A 24,423-nucleotide genomic window follows, 5' to 3' on the forward strand; every position below is an offset into this window, starting at 1 on the left:
GAGATTTGGAAAGAGCAAGTCATCTGCTAAAGCTCATACCACTCATAGAGAAAATAATAATTGGATCCCAGACATGAACACAAGCACAGTGCCGAAGTCACTGACTCCATGGTAAGGGGAGGCTGTTACTGTCCACGCTGGTGACACAACAAATTCCTGGGGAGGGACTCGCATGAGCCTGAGGCAGTAAGACACTGAACTATAGAGTCTGTGGGAGACATTACCACTTGAGTTTCCTGAAAAAAACTGAGAAATTCACTCAAAGGGCCAATAACTTGCCCACACCCAACTGGGTAAAGTTCTCAGGAATGGACTTGTTACTTTGCTGCACCCCCCTCCACACCCCTGCAAAACAGAGCATCAGTCAGGATGTCCCTGAGCATCAGGGTAAGTGCCAGGTTGCTGGGCTCTTGCAGGACTCACTCCCTGTACCCATGAAGCTGCCAGTAGAGAAGGCCAAGGGTCCTCACATGGCATATAGGGAGGGTGGTTCAGAGTGGTATCCTTGCAGCCTGGAGGGACTGCTCCATTCACGAAGCTCGCTGGTTCATTCATATCCTAGAAATATCAAACCCAGAAATACTTTACTTTTAAAAAGAGTTACATCCTGTCAACCCAGAGACAAGGAAGCAGAGAGTATATGGTTCACCATCCAATAGTTCCATAGATACCAGCCCAGGGAGATTCATCAAATCCAGCTTAAGAAAGATCAGGGAAGCCCTACAGAATGACTGGCTAGAGGATTTGAAAAAACTCTCACTGAGGGTGTAAAGTAGGCTCGGTTCCAAGGAATTCCTGGTTATCACCTTGGACTTTTATAGCCAGAGCTTCAGACAAGGTACAAGCTAAGAGTGGGCCGGTCCTGACTGGAAGAGCTGCACTCTGATGCGTTCAAAGTCCTTCCTGGATGACTATTACCTCTTCGGATTAAAGGTCAGGGATACATATGCTGAGGCACACAGAGCTAGAAACACAACTGTCCCCATGTACGCAGACACAAACATGCACACTTACAATCCACAAGCCATCGAACTTCAAGCTCTTCTCTGGTTCCCGTGGATTGGTGTACAGTTCTCTCAACTCCCTCTTCCACCATGTGGTGGTTGAATTACGGAAAAAGTCTGGAAAGGCCACAAATGCCCGGTATTTCTGTAAGAAGGAAATTTATTTGTCCCAAATAAATATATTAGACAGAAAATTGGCATTTCCTGAGAGCTTAACTTACAAAACCTGTACTGTGTGGTGATAATTAATCCAAACAGAGCTTAAGGAATGTTCTTAGCTTACTTGAAATACAATGAATGCAAAGAATAGAAATGAGCACAAATGAAACCCCTTCTTATCATCTGGAAAGCATTCATGGACTGTTTTCCTCTTTGATTCAACACAAATGGTAGCTACCAACACCCTGAACTCACTGTTTCATCTGTTAGATACCCACTCCTCAACCTCCGTCCTGACGTTTCCTAAGCTCTCCTCAAAGACAAAGCATGAGCCAGGGAGACTGCGGCTTGAAGGGGGCAGAGAGCAGATGTATTGTCAACAGGTTGGAAAGAAACATCCAGGTGATTTTCCCCTATTTCATTCTCGGGAGGAAAAGGCGGTAAGAGGTAAGGTTGCATTTTATTACATTAAACTATCTAACCGATATGTATCTGGGTTTTCTATGGTTTCAGAGTCACCTGAAAAGTGCAGTGTCAAATACTTATTGCATGACCTAGGCTTTAAATATGTACATCATTTCATGTAATTCTTATCCTAATTCTGTGAAGAAGAATTAATTGTGTGTCAACTAAATTGGAAGAACTTAAAGAGAAAGTTTCAACTCCCCTTTCTCTTATCTTCTTCAAATGATAAAAACAGTGTCTTTATTTTAACCTGGAAAATGGACCCAAGGTATAACTCCAGAACTATAACCCTTTGGAGAGGAAGGCCCTCGTTGACCCTTGTATTCCCCCACCACGCTGAGCTTAGAAACTGCATAATTGTGAATTCACTCCACTTAACAGCAGCAAATCTTCATAAATTTCTACATAACTATGATGCTTGTTATGGACCTTTATGGTCCTTTGTATGTCTTAGTAAATTGGTTCTTCTGTGTTCATCAGTGCATTTCAAGAGTTAAAAGCTAAATAATGCTGGTGGCAAGGGTGTGGGTGGCGTGGGAACAACAGAAAGAGAACTTGGATTAGGGAACTTCCAGTTCTGATACACAACAGATAATAGGCAAGTGGAAAACCAACATCTAGATAGAAGACCACAAGGAACAGCAAGAAAAAAAAAAAAAATGGATCGGCACACAGGGATCCAGCTCACAGAGAATGTCAAGGTGTTGAGTCACATCACTGAGCATCTTGTGAAGGGGAAGCATGTCCAGAAAGTCTTTTTTGTTAGAAAATGGAGGTAGAAATATAGAAACAACAAACCAGAACCTTTCACCAGAAACAGAGAGCTCCAGCTCAGGCAGAGGAGGAAAATGGAGGATTAGAGTAGACAGAGTCAATACCGGTCATGTCTAAGAGGTAGCTGAATTTCGAATGAGATACAAGTGAGCGATTTGACCATTTTGATTTATGAACCCCACTAAAAGGGCTCTTGCCCATGAAATGAAGAAAATTCTGCTGTTCTCCAAGGTCCTAGTTCTACCTCACTCCAGTCTGTGTTCCACTCTTGCTTCATTGCTTCTGCAATGTTATTTCCCCTCATCCTCAACCCATGATGTTGCCACCTGGCCCCATTTCTTAGCAGGTAAACAAAAACAACAACTGGTAAGAAAAAAAAAATAGATACATAGATCAGTGGAACAGAATAGAAAGCCCAGAAATAAACCCATGCATATGCAGTCAATTAATCTTTGACAAGGATGAAAGGAACATAAATGGGGAAAGGATTGCCTTTTTTGATATTTGGCAAAACTAATACAATTATGTAAAGTTTAAAAATAAAATAAAATTAGAAAAAAAAAAAAACAGTGTTAGAAAAATATGAAGAGAATTCTCTGGTGGTCCAGTGGTTAAGACTCCATGCTTCCACTTCTGGGGGCCTGGTTTCAATCCCTGATTAGGGAACTAAGACCCTACAAGCTGGGTGGAGTGGGCAAAAGAGAGAAAAGAAAAATGTGGATATCCCCATGCAAAAGAATGGAACTGGGGCTTCCCTTGTGGCTCAGTGGTAAAGAATGCAATGAATGCCAATGCAGAAGACACTTGTTTGATTCCTGAGCCGGGAGGATCCCACTTGCTTAGGAGCAACTAAGATCATGTGTCACAACGATTGAGGCTGTACTCTAGAGCTCAGGAGCTGCAGTTACTGAAGCCCGCATGCCCAGAGCCCATGTTCCACAAAAGGGAAGTCACAGGGAGAAGCCTGAGCATCACAACTAGAGAGAGGCCCCCCTTGTCCCAACTAGAGAAAAGCCTGTGCAGCAACAAAGACCAGCACAGCCAAAAAAATTAAAAAAAGAATGAAATTGGACTCCTATCTTATACTGCTCATAAAACTTAATTCAAAATGAATTAAAGATTCAAAAGTAAGACCTGAAACCATAAAACTTCTAGAAGAAAACACAGGAAAAAGCTCCTTGACACTGGTCTTGGCAATGACATTTTGGATTTGACGACACCAAAAGCACTAGCAACAAAAGAAAATGAAGTGAAATACATCAAACTAAAAAGCTTCTCCACAAAAAACAATCAACAAAATGAAAAGGCAGCCTACAGAACAGGAGAAAATATTTAACATGCAAATACCCAAATGAGTTGATATTTTAAATACATATGGAAGCTATAAAGCTCAATAACAAGGAAAATAACCCATAACTAAATCGATTTTAAAATGGACAAATGACCTAAACAGACATATTTGCAAAGAAGGCCTACAAATGGCCAACAGATACATGAAAAGGTTCTTAGTATCACTAATCATCAAGGAAAGGCAAATCAAAACCACAATGATAAGCTGTTTCACAGCTCTTATGAGAAAGATGACAGATAACAAGTGTTGGCAAGCATGTGAAGAAAAGGGACTCCTTGGACACTGCCGGTGGGAATATAAACTGGTATAGCCAGAAATACAGAAAATACTATTGGGTTCCCTCCAAAAATTAAAAATAGAACTACCAAGTGATCCAGCAATCCTACTTCTGGGTATATCCTCTAAAGGAAGCAAAATTGGTATCTTGAAGAGATATGTCCCATGTTCACTGAAGCATTACTCACCATAGCCAAGATGTTGAAATAACCTAAGTGTCTGCCCACAAATGAATGGATAAAGAACATGTGGTGTGTGTGTGTGTGTGTATACAGTGGAATATCATTCAGCTAGGATAAAGAAGGAAAACTTTCCATTTGCAATACCACGGATAAACCTAGAAGGCGTTATTCTAAGTGAAATAAGCCAGATAGAGAAAAACAAACACTGTACGATCTCACATATGTGGAATCTGAGAAAAACAAGCTGAACTCATAGAAACAGAGAGTAGAATAGTGATTACCAGGTGCCAGGAGGTGGGTAAATGAGGAGATGCTGGTCAAAGGTTGCAAGCCTTAATTTATCAAATGAATGAGTTCCTGGACCTGATATCCAATGTGGTGATTATAGTTAATAATACTGTATTGTATACTTAAACGGTGCTAAGAGAGTAGATTCTCCCCACACAAATACACAAATAGCAACTATCTGAAATGATGGATGTGTTAATTAACCTGATTCTGGTAATCATTTCATGATATACATGTATATCAAATGATCACATTGTGTGCTTTACATATATACAATTTTATTTATCAATTATACTTCAGTTAAGCTGGAGGAAAAAAACTAAAAACTAAAACAAATAAGTAAAAGTCAGGGAGCCCATGACCCTGAACTTCTCTGGCAGATGCCTATGTCTACGTGGCCTGCCTGGATCACCAATCTTCAGGTGATCTTCTGTGAGAAACAACAGAGATTGCAGGAAGCTAGGTTCTCTCCCTTGGATCCTCATCTGAGATCCATGGTAAGTGAGAACTGTTCCCAGGAGAGAGAAAGTTTTAACCTATGGCTAGAAACGTGGAGATACGACCAGAGTTGAGGGACTTCCCTGGTGGTCCAGCGCTTGAGAATCTGCTTGCCAATGCAGGGGGCACAGATTTGATCACTGGTCCTGGAAGATCCCACATGCTGCGGAGCAACTAAACCTGTGTGCCACAACTTCTGAAGGCCACATGCCTACAGCCCATGCTTTGCAACAAGAGCAGCCACTGCAGTGAGGAGCCCGTGCACCACAACTAGAGAAAGCCTACGCGCAGCAACAGAGACTCAGCACAGCAAAAGATCGAAAAAAAGATCAAAGCTGAGCAACCCAAGGAAAGATGGGGGGATTTATAAGAGTGAAGATGGAGAAGTCTACCCACAAAAAGAAAGATGTACAGAGAAAAATACCCAATCAGTAAAGACAGGGGTGAGAGACTATTTGAAGAGGATACTCAAAGCAAAAACTGCAAAAGGAACAATAAATATACTAATTCGGTCAAAAGACAGTGTTTCTTAGAGGTTTCATTCAGTGGAAATTTCCTGGATGTTTGTAATCTGAGAGCCATGGGGTGGAAATCATCACTCTGTCACCTGAAACCATGGACACAAGTAATTTAAGATCTCTGAGTCTTAGTTATGCAAAGCATAAAAGTACCAACCTCCCAACTGGGGTAAAATATTGCACGCAAAGAGACTGGCACCAGACAGATGCACAGGACATGTTCCCTATGTGAGTTTCCTCATCTCGCCCGTGCTCATGGCACAGGGACGTCCAGTATCCTAAGCACGGTGGCACCTTCGTGACATCCCTGATCCCCCACATCCATACAAGCCCCTTACCTCCACTTGACTGTCCCAGTCTAGAGAACTGTTTATTACCACATCAGGAAAATCAGGCCAGACCTGTGAAGAGAAACATGTTTTAAAGCAATGCACTAGATAATTTCTCTTATATAGCATTTCCTAAGAAACTATAGGGCTTTCAGGTGGTAAAGAATCCACCAGCAATGCAAGAGACACAGAAGACACGGATTCAATCCTTGGGTTGGGAAGATCCCCTGGAGGAAGAAAATGGCAACCCACTCCAGTATTCTTGCATGAAAAACCCCATGGGCAGAGGAGCCTGGTCGGCTAAAGTCCATGGGGTTGCAATGAGTTGGACTCAACTGAAGGGTTAAGCACACAAGAAATTATAAACCTTGTTCTAGGGGTGATAGTACTTCGATTTTCTTGTAGGATTGATCTAGAGAAAAGTGGATCACACAATGTACACATACATTCCTTTAAAACTCCTTAATAGTGGTGACAAATACCAATGGAGAATATGAGAACTTCTGACCTCAAAGTCCGAATGGAAAAAAGAAAAAAATGTGCAAACACACTGACAGTGTGGGGATTAGTGAATCACTGCTCAGAGTGTACCTTTCCCCAGACAATGCTCCCATCACTCGGATCTTTGATGAAGACATCATCCTCTACACCCCGTGTGAATGGCAGATAGGGCTTGGTCTCGTTGCCAGAAATGGCTGGGTCCTAAAATCAAAGCACAGGTCAGGTGAGGAAACCAAAGTCAAAGAATGACTCAGGGTAGGGAAAGGGAGAATTTCTCCCAAGAGGAGGCATGCCTTCCATCCGTGCTATAGAGATTCTGTGAACCCAGGGAAATATACTTAATTTCTCTACTCATAGCATGGAAGAAAACACACATAAATCTTTCTCCACCAAACTCCATTCAGTCTTCCAAACAGACTCCACCCAGTCATATAGCAACTAACCAGAATGATAATGACTCGCATCCCATCGGCCCTCATGCGAGTAATCAGAGCTGGAAACCCCTCAAACTCGGCATCAAGGGTGAAGTCCAGCTGCCGCTCCATGTAGTCAATGTCCGAATACTGCACATCCTGGAAGAGAAAAGAGGAAACTCACATAAGCCCAGGTCCACGTGAGAACAACGGTCCAGTAACCAGGGGTGAAGTTCAGACGGCATCTGCTTCATTCTTTCAAACCCCCCTCTGTTACTTGCTAGGCATTAGGTTCTGGAAAATTCACCTAATTCTCAAACTTTTAGTAGTAAAACTAGGAAAAAAAAAACCTAAATTAGCAAAAAGCAGAATGATAATGTCGACCTCCACAATTTTGTCTGTGGAGATACATGAAAGAAGTCAATGAGTGCTTTGTAAAGGGCCAGAATAAGGAGCGAACAGAGGATGAGATGGTTGGATGGACATGAGTTTGAACAAGCTCTGGGACTTGGTGATGGACAGGGAAAGCCTGGCGTGCTGCAGTCTGTGGGGTTGCAAAGAGTCAGACATGACTGAGCCACTCAACTGAACTGAAAGAGCAAACATAGTTATCTCTTCCAGGAAGCCAACTCAGGTATCAGGGGTTCAGATTCAGACAAAATAATATACTAACACAGTACTAGCACAGTACTAACACAACATGGACAGTAAATCCGCTAAAAATATAACAAACAAAAGCATCTGTAATTGCTTTGGAACAACAATCCTGGGGGTAATCAGACACAGCTTTCTTATTAAGAATAAAATATTGCATACTAGACTTTCCATTAATAGGAAACAAGAGAAAATTCAGAGAATAATATTGATTAATGGAAAAATCAATGGCTCAGCAGTAAAGAATCTGCCTGCCAAAGCAGGAGATGCGGGTTGAATCCCTTTGTCGGGGAAATCCCCTGGAGAAGGGAATGGCAACCCACTTCAGTATTCTTGCCTGGGAAACCCCATGGATGGAGGAGCCTGGAGGGCTGCAGTTCATGGCGTCACAAGAGTCAGATATAACTTAGAGACTAAAAAACAACTCTTCAAGTAAAGGTGAAGTTTGTCTCCACATGTATCTCTTCTGGAAACCAGCCCCAAGATCTCTAGATTCAACGAAGAATTAGATCAAAGCTGGGGGAACACTGAGCTTTAGTGCTGGCAAAGTGTCAGAACTGAGGTTATATCTATAGACACAATGGTCTGACTGAATTTGGGTCAATTTCTTTTAATGAAACAAAACTACTCTCTGGGCTACCTTTTATATGATACCAAGGATGTTTTTAACTAGATGCCATGAAGTCATGTGAAAGAAATGGAAGCGTGATCTAGTAGAAAGAACCCTAGAGCTGACCCAATACCCTCCTCCTTTGGCAAATCACTGTGACTCTTCAAGTTAGGGACAATGACACCCCTCCACCTGCTTATATTATAACCACTGGGTAGGGTGAGACTGAGTGTGATCCTGTACGTGATCCTGTATGAGAAAGTGCTCTGTAATTTCGTAGAGTCTGACAAAAATCAGACAAATGCAGACATCGAGACAAGGGCTGACCATGAGGTCCCAGAGCCAGAACCCCACAGGCTGACGACATACATAGGGGATCTGTGCAGCCACCATAGCATCGTACAAGCTGGCGATCTCAGAGTCGTTCTGGTATCCATAGCGACACAGCTGAAACCCCAGGGACCAGTAAGGAACCATCACTGGCCGACCGATCAACTAGAAAATAAACAAGATTTAGTCCTTAAAAAGAAGAATTTGGATTAAAGTTGTACACAAAGTAATAATGTTTTTCCAGTGTCCCCAGTTAGATAATCGGCAAACTCAAATCCAGAGAGAAACGAAGAGGATGCAAAGCCACTAGGATAACTTGGAGAAATCATCCTGCCAGGCTTGGCCTCTCTTGAAAATCTGACTTTACTCCTATTTCCAGTGATTTCTAGCTTGCTGGTTAAGAACATGAAATTCAGAAACAAAATGCCTGGGTTGCCCTATAGGATCCAATCTCTGCTGGCTATGTGACTCTGGACAAAAGTGAAATAACCTCTCATACATGTTTCTTCACTTGTAAACCGAGGATAAGAATGTATTTGTTTCATAGTGTTTTGTGACGACTGAGTGAATTAACATATGGAAAGTGATCTGACGTGCAGCAAGTAATATATCAGTGACATAACAGTAAGTTTTATAACGCTGTTTGCGGCTGATGCCAAAGCAACTGTGATGACCTCTGTGACCACAGTTATCATGTCCACTATCCCCACCCTCTCCACAATTACCACCACCACCATCACCACCACCACCACCGTCACCACCATCACCACCACCACCACCATCACCACCATCACCACCATCACCACCTTCACCACCACCACCACCTTCACCACCACCACCACCATCACCACCTTCACCACCATCACCACCATCACCACCATCACCACCACCACCACCACCTTCACCACCACCACCACCACCACCACCACCACCTTCACCACCATCACCACCACCACCACCACCACCACCACCATCACCACCACCACCACCATCACCACCTTCATCACCATCACCACCATCACCACCATCACAACCACCACCATCACCACCATCACCACCACCACCACCACCATCACCACCATCACCACCACCACCACCATCACCACCTTCACCACCACACCACCTTCACCACCACCAATCACCACTATTACCATTGCCACTGCCAGCTATAACCAGCGGTACTATTATTACTTCTGCTACTCTGCAATGCTCTGAGAGGCTATGAATTTAACAGTTATTGGTATGGATTTATTGTTCATTATTCTATAACCTACCTGTCACCCAGAAAGACCAACAGTTTCAGTTATCATCTAAGAACTACAGAAAGTGCTGTATAAATACTGGGTAACCAACTGAATTCCCTCCTACCTCAGTGTACTGCTGAGTGACAAGCTCTGGAGTTGGCCCTAAAACCACATAAAAGTCCAGAATTCCTCCTGTGGTACGGTATGTCAAGGCAGGCAAGGGCTGGAAGGTCACGTCTGGAAATGCAGAAAATATCAATCAATATGGAAACCTTCAAGTGAGAAATTACCCCTGAAATTCATACATTCTCCTTCTTCCTATGCCTCTATTGTAGAGTATTGAGAGAAGGTAATTTGTACTATACCTCACAGAATTTTAAAAGTTAAGTGAATGTCTTCAGGGCATCTGCCTGGATTTTTTTCTCTTTGATGCACCTATTACCTTATTATATGTTTTGTCCTTCTGCTCTTTTTAAACTGCTATTATTGATTTTATTTCAGAACAGTTTAAGACTTATAAGAAATTGCAAAACTAGTACTAAAACTTTTCTTGGACACTTCCCCCAGCATCCCCCAATGATAACTCTTATATAACCATTGTATGTCATCAAAACCAGGAAACCAATGTTGATATAATACTATTAACTCAGATACAGGCCTTATTCAGATTTCTCCAGTTTTCACAAGCACGCTCTTTAACTCCACTTCTTGATTCCCCACCCTTTTTCCAATATACTACTCAAATTTTCTTTATACCCTAGTACCCCAAGAGTGAGTGCTCGGACCCAAACTCTCATCACTAAGTCAAATTATATTAATGGCTCCCACTGACTAACCTCTAGGACACGGGACTTCCTTGATTTTGCTATCTCATCCTATATCGTTTATGCCAAATGAGTTAATTCTTATTACTACATTTTGTTGTTGTTTAGTTGTTAAGTTGTATCTGACTCTTGTGCAACCCCATGGACTATAGCCTGCCAGGCTCCTCCATCCGTGGGATTTTCCAGGCAAGACTACTGGAGTGGGTTGTCATTTCCTTCTCCAGGGCATCTTCCTGACCCAGGGATCGAACCTGTGTCTCCTACATTGGTAGGCGGGTTTTTACCGCTGAACCACCATGGAAGCCCATTACTACATGTTACTGAACTGAAATAAACAGAATGAAGAAAAAAAAGAAAAACACTTCCACAAGATAATAATTGTGACTTCAGGGGCAACATGATTGAACACATTCTGAAGTTCCTCAAGAAGGACTGATTCACAAAAACAGAGAAGGTGCCAGCATCACCTTACCCATGGCATTGCTGTTCAGCAGGAGCACTCCATGGGCGCTGCCATCCTCCTCCAGTGCCATGTAGTAGGGGTGGACACCATAGGAGTTCTTCTTGTACTGAGAGAGTCATGGGGAGAAGGGCAGGAGGTTATGAGACAAAGACTGAAAAGAGAGATTGAGAAAAAAAAATAAAAACTCAACAAATTGATCAATAAGGTGTGTCTAGTCTTCTCTGTGAAATAAACATGTAAGAAATAGAGGAGCCTGAGAGTCGACCTGCTTGTCTAAAAGCAGACTGTGAGCATCCGAGTGGGGAGTGGGAAGAGGAAACACCCGCTGTGTGACGTGTACACAGTGTGGGTGGACAGAGGCAACAACCCAGATCCCCAAGTGCTCTGCCCTTACCCCCGGGGGTTGGTCTCGGGAGAACATCCCCCACGTGTTCCATTCCAGGTCTCTTCGGAAGGCTGTGTGCTCAGTTTCCCCAAAGCCATAGAGGTACTTGGAGGGGAGGCGCGTGGAGATGCGGATGAACATGTCATTGAAGGTAAAGCCGAGGAGCTGAGAGTCCCAGCTGCAATACAAGAGGGTATGTTTGGAAAAGAAATGGGCTGTTCTAATGACTTCAAGCAGCTAAAGTCTCAGGGAAATTGAACTCTTGATTTCCTGTGGACCTCCCACATAAAACATTAAGTCTGTACGATTAAAATACTCCCAGCCACCAGGGCTGCAAGTCCAGGAGCCAGCATCTTTCTTCTACTTTCCTTTATCACTCCCTCCCTTCAGTGGTCCCTCCAGGATACCAGATCCAATCATCTTCATCATCTCAGTTGCCCCCACTTCACAGCAACCCTAGTTTCTGCTCTTGCCCCATCAGAGTCCACTTGCTATGTAGCATCCAGAGTTATTTTTTTTAAGTATCTCACATCATGTCAACCCCTGTTTACAATTCTTCAGTGATTCTCATTGAAGCATCTTGTGAAGTCTTCAAAGCCATTCCTGATCTGAAGCTACCTAAACCCCAGCCTCATCTCCTGCCACTTACCTCCTTATATGTGAAACTACTCCACCCACTCTGGAATTTTTCCCTTTCATAAGGCAAATTTACTCCTATTTCATGGCCTGTGCACTGACTACTCAATCTGTCTGAAATGTTGCCCACTTCTCCTATCTCCACATGGGAGGCTCCTTCTCCTCCCCAAGGTCCTATTTAAAACTCACTTCCTTGGAGACATCAACTGTGACCACAGTATCAAAAGCAGTCACCTCCCTATAATTATCAATTACCCTGTGATTTTTCTGGGCTTCCCTGGTGGCTCAGAGGTTAAAGCGTCTGCCTGGAATGTGGGAGACCCGGGTTCGATCCCTGGGTCGGGAAGATCCCCTGGAGAAAGAAATGGCAACCCATTCCAGTACTCTTGCCTGGAGAATCCCATGGAGGGAGGAGCCTGGTAGGCTACAGTCCATGGGGTGGCAAAGAGTCGGACACGACTGAGCAACTTCACTTTCACTTTGTGATTTTTCCTGCATAGTGTTGTCACTATCTAAATCGCTGCATATTTTAACTTAAAGTATTTTTGTTATTTCCTTATTATTTTTGTCATAGAAAGAGAGACCTCATCTTCTATAACTACCTAATATGGAGAAGGCATTCCATCAACATTAGTTGAATGAACCCCTAGGTACATGCAATTGACTCAGGAATTACTCCCAGGACACTAAAGATTTCTCATAAGAACAGAAGGAAATGACTTATTCAAGAATCTGGAAATGGCGGGTGCATTGCTTTGAGCAGGGTATCTCCAAGGACACTGGACCTGGCAATGACATGGGGGATCATCAACTCCAAATCAGACTAAGAGCCACTAACATGACAGTGCCTGTACTCTTGCGGCGAATTTCAATCCCAAATGGATTCTTCTTAATGAGGACAGCATAGAGTTGACTCTCAGAGGTGCCAGATGGAACGCTGGGTATGTTGAGAGGGACTGGAACTTCATACCGGTTGTTGCTGGGATCATACATCTAGACCAGAGGAGACAGATTTTAGGTAGATATAGTAGTCATGAAACCTATACCCTTAGCAGAAACCTCCTGTCTTTGACAAAGAGTCTGAACACTCTATTTGTCCTCTTTAAGCTCCTGACACTGGGAACTTAGTTAACAAATGGAAGGACACTGTCAGATTTATCATTTTGATCTGAGTCTGCCATAACTTAGGTCTTATGTGATCATGTCTTACAGCAACACATTATTTTCACATTGGTTCTACCTTGGAAAATCAGTCTGGAATTTATGGATATATTCTTTATTATTTTGTTTGTGGGTGTGTCAGTGTACATGACTACCTGAAACTTTTCTGAATTGAAAAAAATTTCTCCCTTAAAAAACATGAACTCTTCTTGACCAAAATAATCATAGATATTCTCCCTAAAAACTGGGGTCTAAGTTGATTCACTGTGTGCCTACTATATTCCTGCCTGATTCTGTACTAGACACAAGGTTTACAAAACTGAGTAAGACACAAGGTTTACTAAACTGAGTAAGACACAGTTACTGCTTTTAAGAAATTCACATGCTAAGAAATTCATATGAAAGGTGAAAGAGCGTGCCCAAAACACCTGAGTGATACATACTATGTACAGCTATACAGAAGTGTTGTAAGATTATAAGGAAGGAAATGCCTATCAGTGTTTCCAGAAGACTGAGATGGTTTCATGGGGAAAGGGGCTGAATCTTCAAAGCTTTATAGCCATTAATCAAGCACAGAAAGAAAACCAAGTCATTCCTGGCAGAGAAATAGACACAAAGGCACAGAGAATTGAAAGAAAGAGGCAATTATTTTGGAGACAGCTATTGTATAATCCAGGAGGTAGAGCAGGGAAGTGTTAAACCTGAAAAGTTGAGTGAGTTCATTTATTTCAAACCCATTAGGCGCCTACCACATGCCAGTACAAAGGTGAGGATGGAAAGATACCATAGCATCATCCCTGCATTACAAAATGTGGAAGAATTCATAGCCCAGGTTGATATCAGATTGTGAAGAATCTTTCAGGCAATGCACACTGACCTGAATCTTTACTCTCTCAATAAACATTGAGAACTTACTATGTTCTCGGCTTTGTGTTACATCTCAGAAGTACAAAGATGAAAGGACAAATTCTTGTCCTCGAGAAACTTATAGTTCAACAGTGAAAAAGACCGTAAAAATAGCCCATCACTAATGGTACAGATGAACATATTTTCAGGGAAGAAACAGAGGCACAGACGTAGAGAATGGATGTGTGGACATGGCAATGAGGGGATGGATTGGGAGAATGGGAATGACATATACACACTACCTGTGTAAAATAGCTAGTGGGAGCTGATGTATAGCACAGGGAGCTCACCTCAGTGCTCTGTGGTGACCTAGAGGGTGTGATGAATGGGAAAGAGGTCCAGGATATATGCACACATACCGCTGATTCACTGCATTGTACAGCAGAGACTAGCACAACACTGTAAAGCAACTATATCCCAATGTTTTTTAATTACATAAATAAAAATGAAAAGCAGACCATCACTTGTCCTGAGATGTCATTAAATCACGAAAGAAAAAGAAACCAGTACACTCTCATAGGTATTTCATATATCCCAAATTCAGTGTCCAAAACTGAATTCATCATTGTATTTTGCCTAAGCCCAAATCTTTCCAGTGTTCCCCTTCTGGTTCCCCTTCATGGATGACAGCACCATCCATGTGGAGACACAAGCCAGAAACTTGGCGATTGTCTTGATGTCTCTCCCTCCCTCATGGCCTATTTGTAATCAATCACCAGATCCCATGATGCTACTTCTTATTCTCTTGAAGTTGTCCACGTCTCCCTCTCCTTTCTGTACCTGGTCTAAGCTCAATACCTCATCTGGATTACCTAACTGGTAGCGTCCTAACTTGTCTCCTGTTTCACCCTTGTCCTCCCCACCATTTTTCTTACAGTAGAAACAGCAATCATTTGAAAGTGCAGTTTAGGCCAGGCCTCACTGTCCCATCAATGGTCCCAAATTACTCTTAGGATAATGATCTAGTATATTGTGTGTGTGCTCAGTCACTCAGTCATGTCCAGCTCTTTGGGACCCCATGGACTGTAGCTCACCAGGCTCTCCTATCCCTGGAATTTTCCAGGCAAGAATACTGGAGTGAGTTGCCACTTCTTATTCTAGGGGATCTTCCCAACCCAGGGCTTGGATCTGTGTCTCCTGCATCTCCTGTATTGGCAGGCAGATTCTAGTGCCACCTGGGAAGCCCATGGAGGATAAAATATGTACATCAGCTAATTTTCAATGTGTTTTCAGTTGCTGAAAATCACTAATTTAATGCGTGCAAAAATTCACTTGTCAAAAAATCAGAAAAAAAGCCTTCATTATCAACAGTGCCTCAAAAGCCCATCTGAAATATCAAGACACATTTGCCTTGCTTGATACCTGCCCCAAATGGATGGAGAACAAAGCTATGAAAGTGTGTGCCAAGGACTCGACAGTTTTCAATGGCTAACTTAGAAGAGCAAACTGATTGCATGGTTCTGTGATCCTGACAAGCAAAAAATAATGAAACTAAAAAAGTGCGAAGTAGGAACTTGATACATACACTGTCAACACATACCTTAAACTGCAGCATGTTATCCTTATGGTAGGTCACAGTCAGGCGCAGGGAGTTCACAGGTACTGAGGGGAAGGAGTGGGCATACAGAGAAGTCTTTAAGGAGATGACAGCTGAGGCCCCATGTGAGTCATACTGAACATCACTGACAGAGTAGAGATCATTGACGAAATAGCAAAAAGGGACTCCATGAGAACTGGGCTCCTGAAAAGTGAAGGCAAATTCCGTTCAGCATGAGCTCTAGGATGACCAGATATAAAGGGGCTAGAAAACGCAATTTTCAGGGAGATAAAGATGAAATCAGTCATTTTCTTATATACTCTTTGGTAGTGACATAAGTTTTCACTCCTGGTCTCTGTGTAAAATTTTGTTGAAAAAAAAAAAAGGACCCATTTCTGTCCCATCTATTCTTCACATCCAGATAAAAACTCAGGTTACTTTGGAAGTCTGCCCTTTCTATAGATTTTAAGTAGTGACGTAGGCACTGGTGCCATGCTCATGAAATTGTAGATGGAGTGTAAAGGATTTTACAAAACTACTATGAGGTTCCATGCTACATGGGTCAGAATGGCCATCAGTAAAAAGTCTCAAATGCTGAAGAGAGTGTGGAGAAAAGGGAGCTCTCCTACACTGCTGGTAGGGATGTAAGTTAGTGCAGCCACTGTGGAAAACAGTATGAAAGTTTCTCAAAAAACTAAAGACAGAGCTGCCGTAGGATCCAGCAATCCCACTCCCGGGCATACATCCAGATAAAACTGAAATTCAAAAAGATGCATGTACCCCAAAGCTTATAGCTGCACTATTGGCAATAGCCAAGTCATGGTAACAATTTAAAGGTCCACAGAAAGATAAGTGGATGAAGAAGATGTGATATATAGACACAGAGGAATACTACTCATCCATAAAAAAAGAATGAAATAATGCCATTTGCAGCAACAGGGATGGAACTAGAGATTATCATACTTAGCGAAGTAAGTCAGAAAGAGAAAGACAAATACCACAAAGACAGATATCACCTATACATGGAATCTAAAGCATGACACAATGAACCTATCTACAAATCAGAAACAGACTCACAGATGTAGAGAACAGACTCACAGTTGCCAAGGGGAAGTGGGGGAGGGATGGACTCGGAGTCTGGGGTTAGCAGATGCAAACTATCATATAGAAAGTGGATAAATGACAAAGTCCTACCGTACAGAAGTGGATAAATGACAAAGTCCTACCGTACAGCACAGGGAACTATATTCAATACCTTGTGATAAACCATAATGGAAAAGAACATGAAAAAGATAGTCATATATTAATATATGTATAACATAATCATTTTGCTATACAGTAGAAATTAATACATGGTAAATCCACTATGCTTCAATTTAAACAAAGTGTAGAGGATTTTCATGTATATTAACACCGTCAGCATGGTTACCTCCCAGGCACAACCGCGGGCAGTGCAGTTTTCTGCAGAAACACCAGTCTCATCAGGATAACAGTCTATTTTTTCTTCATCCCTTATCTTCACATCCCACTCCACCGTGTATGTTCCTCCCAGAACAAGATCAATTTCTGTGATAAGGGCCACCTGTAGGAATGGGGAAATATCAAGGAAATGCATCCTCAGGACAAAGACCACGCAAGGTATGAGATTTCTTTCAGGAAAGAAAGTAAAAATCAGACCAGTCTCTCAGGAATCCAAGTAACATAGCACTGGAGCTTCCATGAAGAGAAGCGGGGTGGGGTGCAGGGAGTTAGCCAATAACCACAGGGAAAATGGTGCACTTCTATCAGAATCTTGTACATAACATTTTGAAAAGAATCAGGTCAACCACAACCTTCTGTAATCACCCTTTTCTCTCCTCCCCTGACTCCTCTTCCTCTTCCTTATTTTGTCAGGAAGACTCTCTTCCTGACAGCCCCCTTGTAGCACAGCACACACAAGCATGTGGTGTCATCCTCAGCTGAGCCCATCTTCTTGCCCTCCATCCCCGAAACCAGTATTCCCCACAGGTCTGGAGTGGGGGCAAGAACAGAGAAATAAGAATCATATGGCCTGGGTTCTCCCCTCCATCCCACTGAGGAAACTTGGACAGATTCTTTCATTCCTTGGGTCTTAGTTTACCAATTACAAAATTGATAAGTAGACAAAATCGTATCTCCTTCCATTTTTAATATCCTAGTCTCTTCACTGGTCCAAGCCCAGAGCCTCAAAACTTGAAACTTTCTTTGAGTTCCATTCACTAATTCAAATATTTAATTTTTTCTATGCGTTTTTCTTCTGGTTGTCTCCTTGTAAAATAGTAACTTCCATAGTGAAAATTCTCATTTGTCTAGAGTCATAAAATCTCACGCTAAGGATTATCATCCTTCCAGTCTCTCCCCAGTCTACGTTCATCTCGCATTTCCCTATACCTCAAAAACCACCACAGAACAACAGTCTCACAATGGTGCATATTGATTCAAGGATCAATAGGAGACCCTTTGAGAATCAGATCACATCCTTCTTAGTTTGGCACCTAAGACCCTCCAAAAGCTGACCACAAGTTAATCTGTCCAAACTAGGCCCTCTTCCAGATGTGGGTCCTGCCTATTCCAGTTATACAGACTCACAGGCTAACAAAAGGCTTTTCTTAGTCCCAGGATTGGCTTATGCTAATACCCCAACCTTGACTGCTTTACCTATGCCAATGCCCTTTCTAGGATAATGGTGCCCATTTGTGAAACAGACTTCTAGCCATGTGCCCAATGGAAAATTCCCTTCTTACTACTTCAGTTTGGAACACCAAACATCCCAAAGAAGAACTTTTTTGTTTTTCAATCCATGTAACACAGCTGCAGCCATTCATAGCTGAGTGCAAGTCCACCAGAAGTGGCTGGCCAGGGGTTTCTTTCTTGATTTAACAGCCTACCCCTCCCTTTCTTTCATCGTCACCTTTCCCTTTTCCTTCCAGCTCCTTCTTTGTTTTAATTTTTATTTTTTTCTTCTAACAAGGCAAGAGTGACTGGAATTAAGCTATCACTTCCAATCACAAGAGAAGAAAAGACCTCAACACTGACAACCCTGAGGCACTGAACCAATGCCAGAAACTGAGCACTTCCTAAACTCTCAACACCATAAGGGAAAAAAAATCCCAGTTTGTTTAAACTACCATTTTGCTGAGTTTCCTGTCACTGGCAGCTGAACAAATCTCTACACAGATGTACCATCTTTAAGGTCCAACTCTAGACCTAATGCCACCAAAGCTTTTGCTCAATGACTCCATTAAGCTTTGAACATGAAATTGGAAAGAACATAAGTTAACATTTCCTAAAGGTAGGATTGGGTTGCCTGTCCACCACCTAAATTCAAATAATAAAAGAGTTGTTTTGTTTGTATATTTATTAATCTATTTATCAAACTGGTAATTAGTTTATTTTCATATGAGCATCTTACAAAGGACTTGCACTTTGCTACACATAACCAGTCATATAATACATTATTTCTAACTTTATAACGTATGCATACTCAATGTATGTTGTTAGGACAAAATGTCCAATGATACCAATATATCATTTTAGTAGAAGACAAAATTTACTTATTTGTCTCCAAATTTGGAAGGTTCCTCACAAACCATGATGACCCCACTGCTCCCTATCCCAGATTATCTTGAACCCCTGTAGAAAACAGTGTTGGGGAAAAGGATCCCTCATAATGCTAAAATTTCAGAGGAATTAATAATAACCTATTCAAGAACACTGTCTCATTAAAAGTGATGAAAAATTCTTTTGTTATTATCACCTAACCAAGTAAGTAGCATTAGCTAAGCTTATCAAATTCATTGACTCAAAATATTTCCTAAGAATGTGTTGGAGTGAGAATCTAGCTCTATAGAGTAAAGAAAAAAAGAAAAGCACCTGAAATTTTAAATTAATGAGAATCCCACCTCAACCCTTCTAGCACCAACCAATCAGCAGCTTTCAGACCCAGTTTTCCTCTGATCCCGTTCCCCAGACTCCTGTCTTTGCTCTTCTTTTGTTCCAGGCAGAGAGGACAGAAGACTGAGGGACAGATAAGGGAAAAGAGAGGAAAGGACCAGTATACTTCCTCCCAGTATCTCAGCAGCCTCCTTGCTCATCCCAGCTCTGGCTCCCTCTTTTATTTTTTTCTATCCTAATCCTCTAACTTCCCCACTTCTGACTTCAGAGTGTGCCCTGGTCCTTTAGGAACCAATGCAACCTTGGCAAAAAAGAACATCTAAGCTATTTACCTGCAGGTTGGAATCGTAAGTGACATTAGGAGAAACTTGAACCGGAACACCGTTCTGTTTCACTGTAACCTTGTTAGGCTCCTGGGTTCCAAGGATTTTAATTTCTTTAAATGCTAAATCATTGGGGTCTGTGTAGGTTGATTGCAAAATCTTAACCTCCAGGCGGTTCTGCAAAACAATTAAACACAAAGATCTGCCTTGAATACACAGATGCTCAAGTCATTCAAAGTCTGTCCTAGACCAGCTACCCAAATGGCCCTGAATGCTTCTTAGTTTTCTCTACTAATGTGCGCTCCAGTACAAACTTATTTTTCCCCTGAGGCAGGGAGAAGGAGGGTGAGAGAAACACATACACACACAAAGGAATTTTTTGAAAATTCATTTAAAAAGACTGACTGCTTTGATTTATCCGTATCATTGTCTGTTTTTACTAACATAGATAATCCAGTTATTGGACATTAAGCCATAAACAGAAATGTGTCCCCCTATTGTTATAAATGAAGCTACAAATACACATATACACAAACAGATAGGAGCTAATCATCAGACCAAAGCTCACACTTAAGATTCATAAAAATATACTACTCACTTGGGTGACGGAGAACTCACATAAGAGATAAAGGTTGTTGGCCACAGTATCTGAAAGAAAGAGAAGGGCAAGTCAGACTCTGCCCAATACAGAAAAACAGATTTCATCCTGGTGCTCCTCGAAGCTGTTACAGGGAAGAAGAAAACCTGACTACAAGTTGGATCTGTTTCCTTTACTTTAACCTCTGTTTCCCATTGCTTTTGTTCACTAAAAGGATACTGTCTATACATAATGGCCTGCCTCGGGGAACCCTGCCCTACTCCTGAATGTTAAATCAAAGTGCCTTTGTTCAGGGAGACATCCTTACCCTAACGGCCTGTGAACAGCTGCAGGAAGGAAGAAATTAACATACCCCCTCTCCAAGGCTGGCCATTCCAGGAGATAAGTGTAAGACTTAGGATCTTTTGACTTCTTCACCTCCTCGTCCTCTAATCTACAAAAGAACCTGACATCCAGACCTTGATATGTGGTTATTTTGAGACATTAGTCTGCCATCTTCTCCATTTGCCAATTTTCTGAATAAAGTCCTTATTCTTTGCCTCAACACCTCGTCTCCAATTTATTGGCCTGTCATGTGGCAAGCAGAGCAAGCTTGGACTCAGTAACAGAGCTTCATGTTGAGAATGACAGATTATAGATAGAGTTTCCAAGGCTGAGCCACTGTTTTCTCTTTTCCTTCCTACCTTAACCTTGAAAAGGTTCCCTCCCAAGTGTTTCCAAAGCATATGCCTCCAGTGAATCTGCTTCCTAAGCTTCAGCCACAAGAATTCTTAGTGACTGGAGACAGACAAATGAGCTGAGAAGTATGGCTAGATGCAGGTGCACTAGGAAAGTGTCCTCTCACTGCCTCACTAGCATGGGCATGTTTTACATGTCCTCCATGCTTGTTCATAAGCATTTGGAGTGAAGGAAAATGCACTGAATGGCAGAAACAGCCTTGAAAACATATTTCAGGGGCTGATTGAAAATCAAATGAGAGCCTATATATATATACAATATAGCTGGCCAGTGGGAGAATTCTAAGAGATGGAGGGGAGTTTTCCTTCCATCCAAGGAAAGCATCTACCATCCTTTCATCTACCACTATTCCTAAACTGCACAACCAAAACCAGAATTCTTCTCTCGGGTGATAAACGCTGCAGTGCCTGGTGAGCTGTCTCCCACCACTGAATGAGCAGCAGGAGAAACTCAAAGATGACGTCTGGAAACCCCAATGTGGTGCTCACCTTTTGTTTCCCCATCATCCCAGAAAAGTTCGCCTTTTGCTTCTTTGTTCTCATCCAGGGCAATGATTAGACCGAGAGGGTTCCGTCGACTGTGGGAAACAAGATTTATGTGAGAGCCAAAGACTTGGGGCTCAAAGAATTTTGCTAAATGAGCTGTGAAGGATTCCATCAGATTTCAAGTGGGAAAGGTTCCTAGCAGCAGATGGCTCTGCTCATCTTCAGGCACAAAGGCAAAATCTACAGGGGTGTCATTTTCCAGAATCACTAGTGTCACAGGAGACAGAAATACGCCAAACACTGGCGAGAAACATCTATGTAGGAGGCAAGAATTTAATCACCAGAATTGCTACAATAAAAGCTGTTAATGCTCTTATTATTTTGAATACAGACTATTAGAAGAGAAATCCTAGATGATAATTGGTTCAGCCTAATTATTTTATAGCTGATACATGCAGGGGAAGTATTCACTGAAGTCAGGAGGACATATTTTTTTCCCTGCCTAAGAACCACGTTGACTAAGAAACCAAGAAAATACAATAGAATCCATCTGTATGAGGACAATTTTCCTAACTTGATTATTTTCAGTTCATTTTGAGACAGAAAAAGGAAACATTCTAATTATTTGCTACATAACTTAGAACAGCAGTCCCCAACCTTTTCGGCACCACGGACCAGTTTCGTGAAAGACAACTTGCATGGACCAGGAGTGAGACAGGCGATTTGGGGATGATTCAAGTGCATTACATTTATTGTGCACTTTATTTCTATTGTTACTATATCAGCTCCACCTCAGATCATCAGGCGTTAGATCCTGGAGGTTGGGGACCCCCACTTAGAAAATGAAACACACGAAACCACTCAAAAGATGCTGAAATATATGGACATAGAGACAGAGAAAGGAAGAGCAACTGCATTTGAAAATCTCTCCCTATTTCATCCTCCCCTAAACCACCTCCCAATTTCTGGCTCCTGCTGCACCCTTTACATCCCCTACTGTATTCTTTCACAGTTCAGCCTTCCACTGTGCCCTGAGCAAGCCAGATTCCATTATCAACAAAGGCACTTGCTTTCATTCAACACACACAAACTAAGTAGCTTTCAATGCTAGGAAGTCTAAGAGATACAAAACCAAACAGACCACAGCTCCACTGATGACCTTAAATATTGTAAGAAATATTAAACATATTTACCAAATAATCAAAGCAGAAGGTTGAGTGGCACAGAAGTTAAAATCCTTTCAGGAGTCCATACTGATATTTCTAGCATTATAGTAGCCAGATATGCTGGAGGCTGCCGTATACTCTGAAGATGTATGTACATGCTTAGTTGCTCAGTCCTGTCCAACTCTTTGTGACCCCATGGACTATAACCCGCCAGGCTTCTCTTGGGATTTCCCAGGCAAGAATACTGGAGTGGGTTGCCATTTCCTACTCCAGGGGATCTTCCTGATCCAGAGATCAAACCCACATCTCTTGCAATCTCCAGCATTGGCAGGCAGATTCTTTACCACTGGGCGCCCTGGGAAGCCAATAGCCTGAAGGACTTGTCCACTAAAACATTACTTGGCTCAGATAAATTAGACACCTGAAGGTTGCTAATGTGAAACCCAAGGTGACAGCAATCCTCGTTTGCAACCGAAAAGAAGGCTAATCATCTCTGAAGGAATGAGACCTATAATTGGATTCTCACAGTCACCGCATTTGAAAAACAAAAAAAATTACTAAACACATAAGGTAACTAGCCAGCATGAAAGATAGATGGCAAAAGCAACTAACAAGAGATTTATTACGAGTCTACTAAGAATTTCAGAGACTAGAAATCTCAGCTGCAAAGTATAAAGTAACTATGACTGAAATACTTAACAATGTTAAGAAGGGGGGAAAATTAGCTAAGCAGTAAGAAAGTATAAATAATAAGCAGAAAGCTGCAAGTAGCAGCACTCCCTGTGCTGGAGTTTTGGGGGAGGATTTCCCACAGAAGAAATCTGAGTTTAATTTGAAAGATCATGCCACTCCAGGTTCAATGCACGATACTGGATGCTTGGGGCTAGTGCACTGGGACGACCCAGAGGAATGGTATGGGGAAGGAGGAGGGTGGAGGGTTCAGGATGGGGAACACATGTATACCTGTGGCGGATTTATTTTGACATTTGGCAAAACTAATACAATTTTGTAAAGTTTAAAAAAAAAAAAGAATGTATCAGGCAAAGAATGTTGAAAAGGACAATAAATAGAGAAGCCCAAAGGCAGGGAAAGAGGTGAGCATGTTTGGATAATAACGAGCTTTTTGGCATTGCTAATCTAAAGATGTGTAGCAAGATGTGTCAGGAGACACGTTTGTTAACTTGAAACCAGATTATGTGGCCTTTAACACTCTGCTAATGACAGATTTTGGAGTTTAACCTGGGAAGCAATAAGTTGATATCCTCATTTTGGAAAGACAGTTTTGGTACCAGTACGCAGAACAGCATAAAGCTGAATAAAGAAAAAGAAAGAAGGTGGTACTGGGTGTATAAATATTTTCCATCAATATTACAAAGTCAAAATTTGAAAAATTATGGTAGGAAGGAATGTTCAAAAGAAAAGGGTTCCTAACCTCCAAAAAAATTCCCTATTAAAAGCTAATAAGCTAATAATTTAGAGACATGAATATGAATATGAGTCTCTTTAGTATCCAATGGAATGTATAATTTGAGAATCAAAATCATCAAGGAGAAAGTAATGACATGAAGGAGATTTGAACTGCACAGGAAATAATTTTTGAACACTGTTTTGCATCACAAGATGCTCATGGAAAGAAAGGAACAGGAAACTGAAATTATAGGGGAGTGGAAATGGACCCAAATCCCTAGAAATG

At 41.9% G+C, this 24,423-nt stretch overlaps 1 protein-coding gene across 1 annotated transcript in view; it reads right to left on the reverse strand.

Moving 5' to 3' along the window:
* Window positions 1-24,423, reverse strand: part of MGAM (maltase-glucoamylase) — an 87,092-nt gene that overhangs the window by 16,586 nt on the left and 46,083 nt on the right. The window contains exons 21-35 of the mRNA XM_070368769.1: window positions 21,568-21,656; window positions 20,342-20,391; window positions 19,753-19,920; window positions 16,938-17,090; window positions 15,512-15,712; window positions 12,743-12,897; window positions 11,278-11,446; window positions 10,893-10,989; window positions 9,721-9,833; window positions 8,392-8,517; window positions 6,789-6,917; window positions 6,436-6,546; window positions 5,854-5,916; window positions 1,015-1,149; window positions 471-558 (exon numbers count right to left, since the gene is read on the reverse strand). Coding sequence (XP_070224870.1) covers window positions 471-558; window positions 1,015-1,149; window positions 5,854-5,916; window positions 6,436-6,546; window positions 6,789-6,917; window positions 8,392-8,517; window positions 9,721-9,833; window positions 10,893-10,989; window positions 11,278-11,446; window positions 12,743-12,897; window positions 15,512-15,712; window positions 16,938-17,090; window positions 19,753-19,920; window positions 20,342-20,391; window positions 21,568-21,656 — 1,847 coding nt within the window. The remainder of the gene's footprint in view (window positions 1-470; window positions 559-1,014; window positions 1,150-5,853; window positions 5,917-6,435; window positions 6,547-6,788; window positions 6,918-8,391; window positions 8,518-9,720; window positions 9,834-10,892; window positions 10,990-11,277; window positions 11,447-12,742; window positions 12,898-15,511; window positions 15,713-16,937; window positions 17,091-19,752; window positions 19,921-20,341; window positions 20,392-21,567; window positions 21,657-24,423) is intronic.

This window comes from Bos mutus, chromosome 4 (assembly GCF_027580195.1).
Source record: "Bos mutus isolate GX-2022 chromosome 4, NWIPB_WYAK_1.1, whole genome shotgun sequence".
Lineage (NCBI taxonomy): Eukaryota > Metazoa > Chordata > Mammalia > Artiodactyla > Bovidae > Bos > Bos mutus.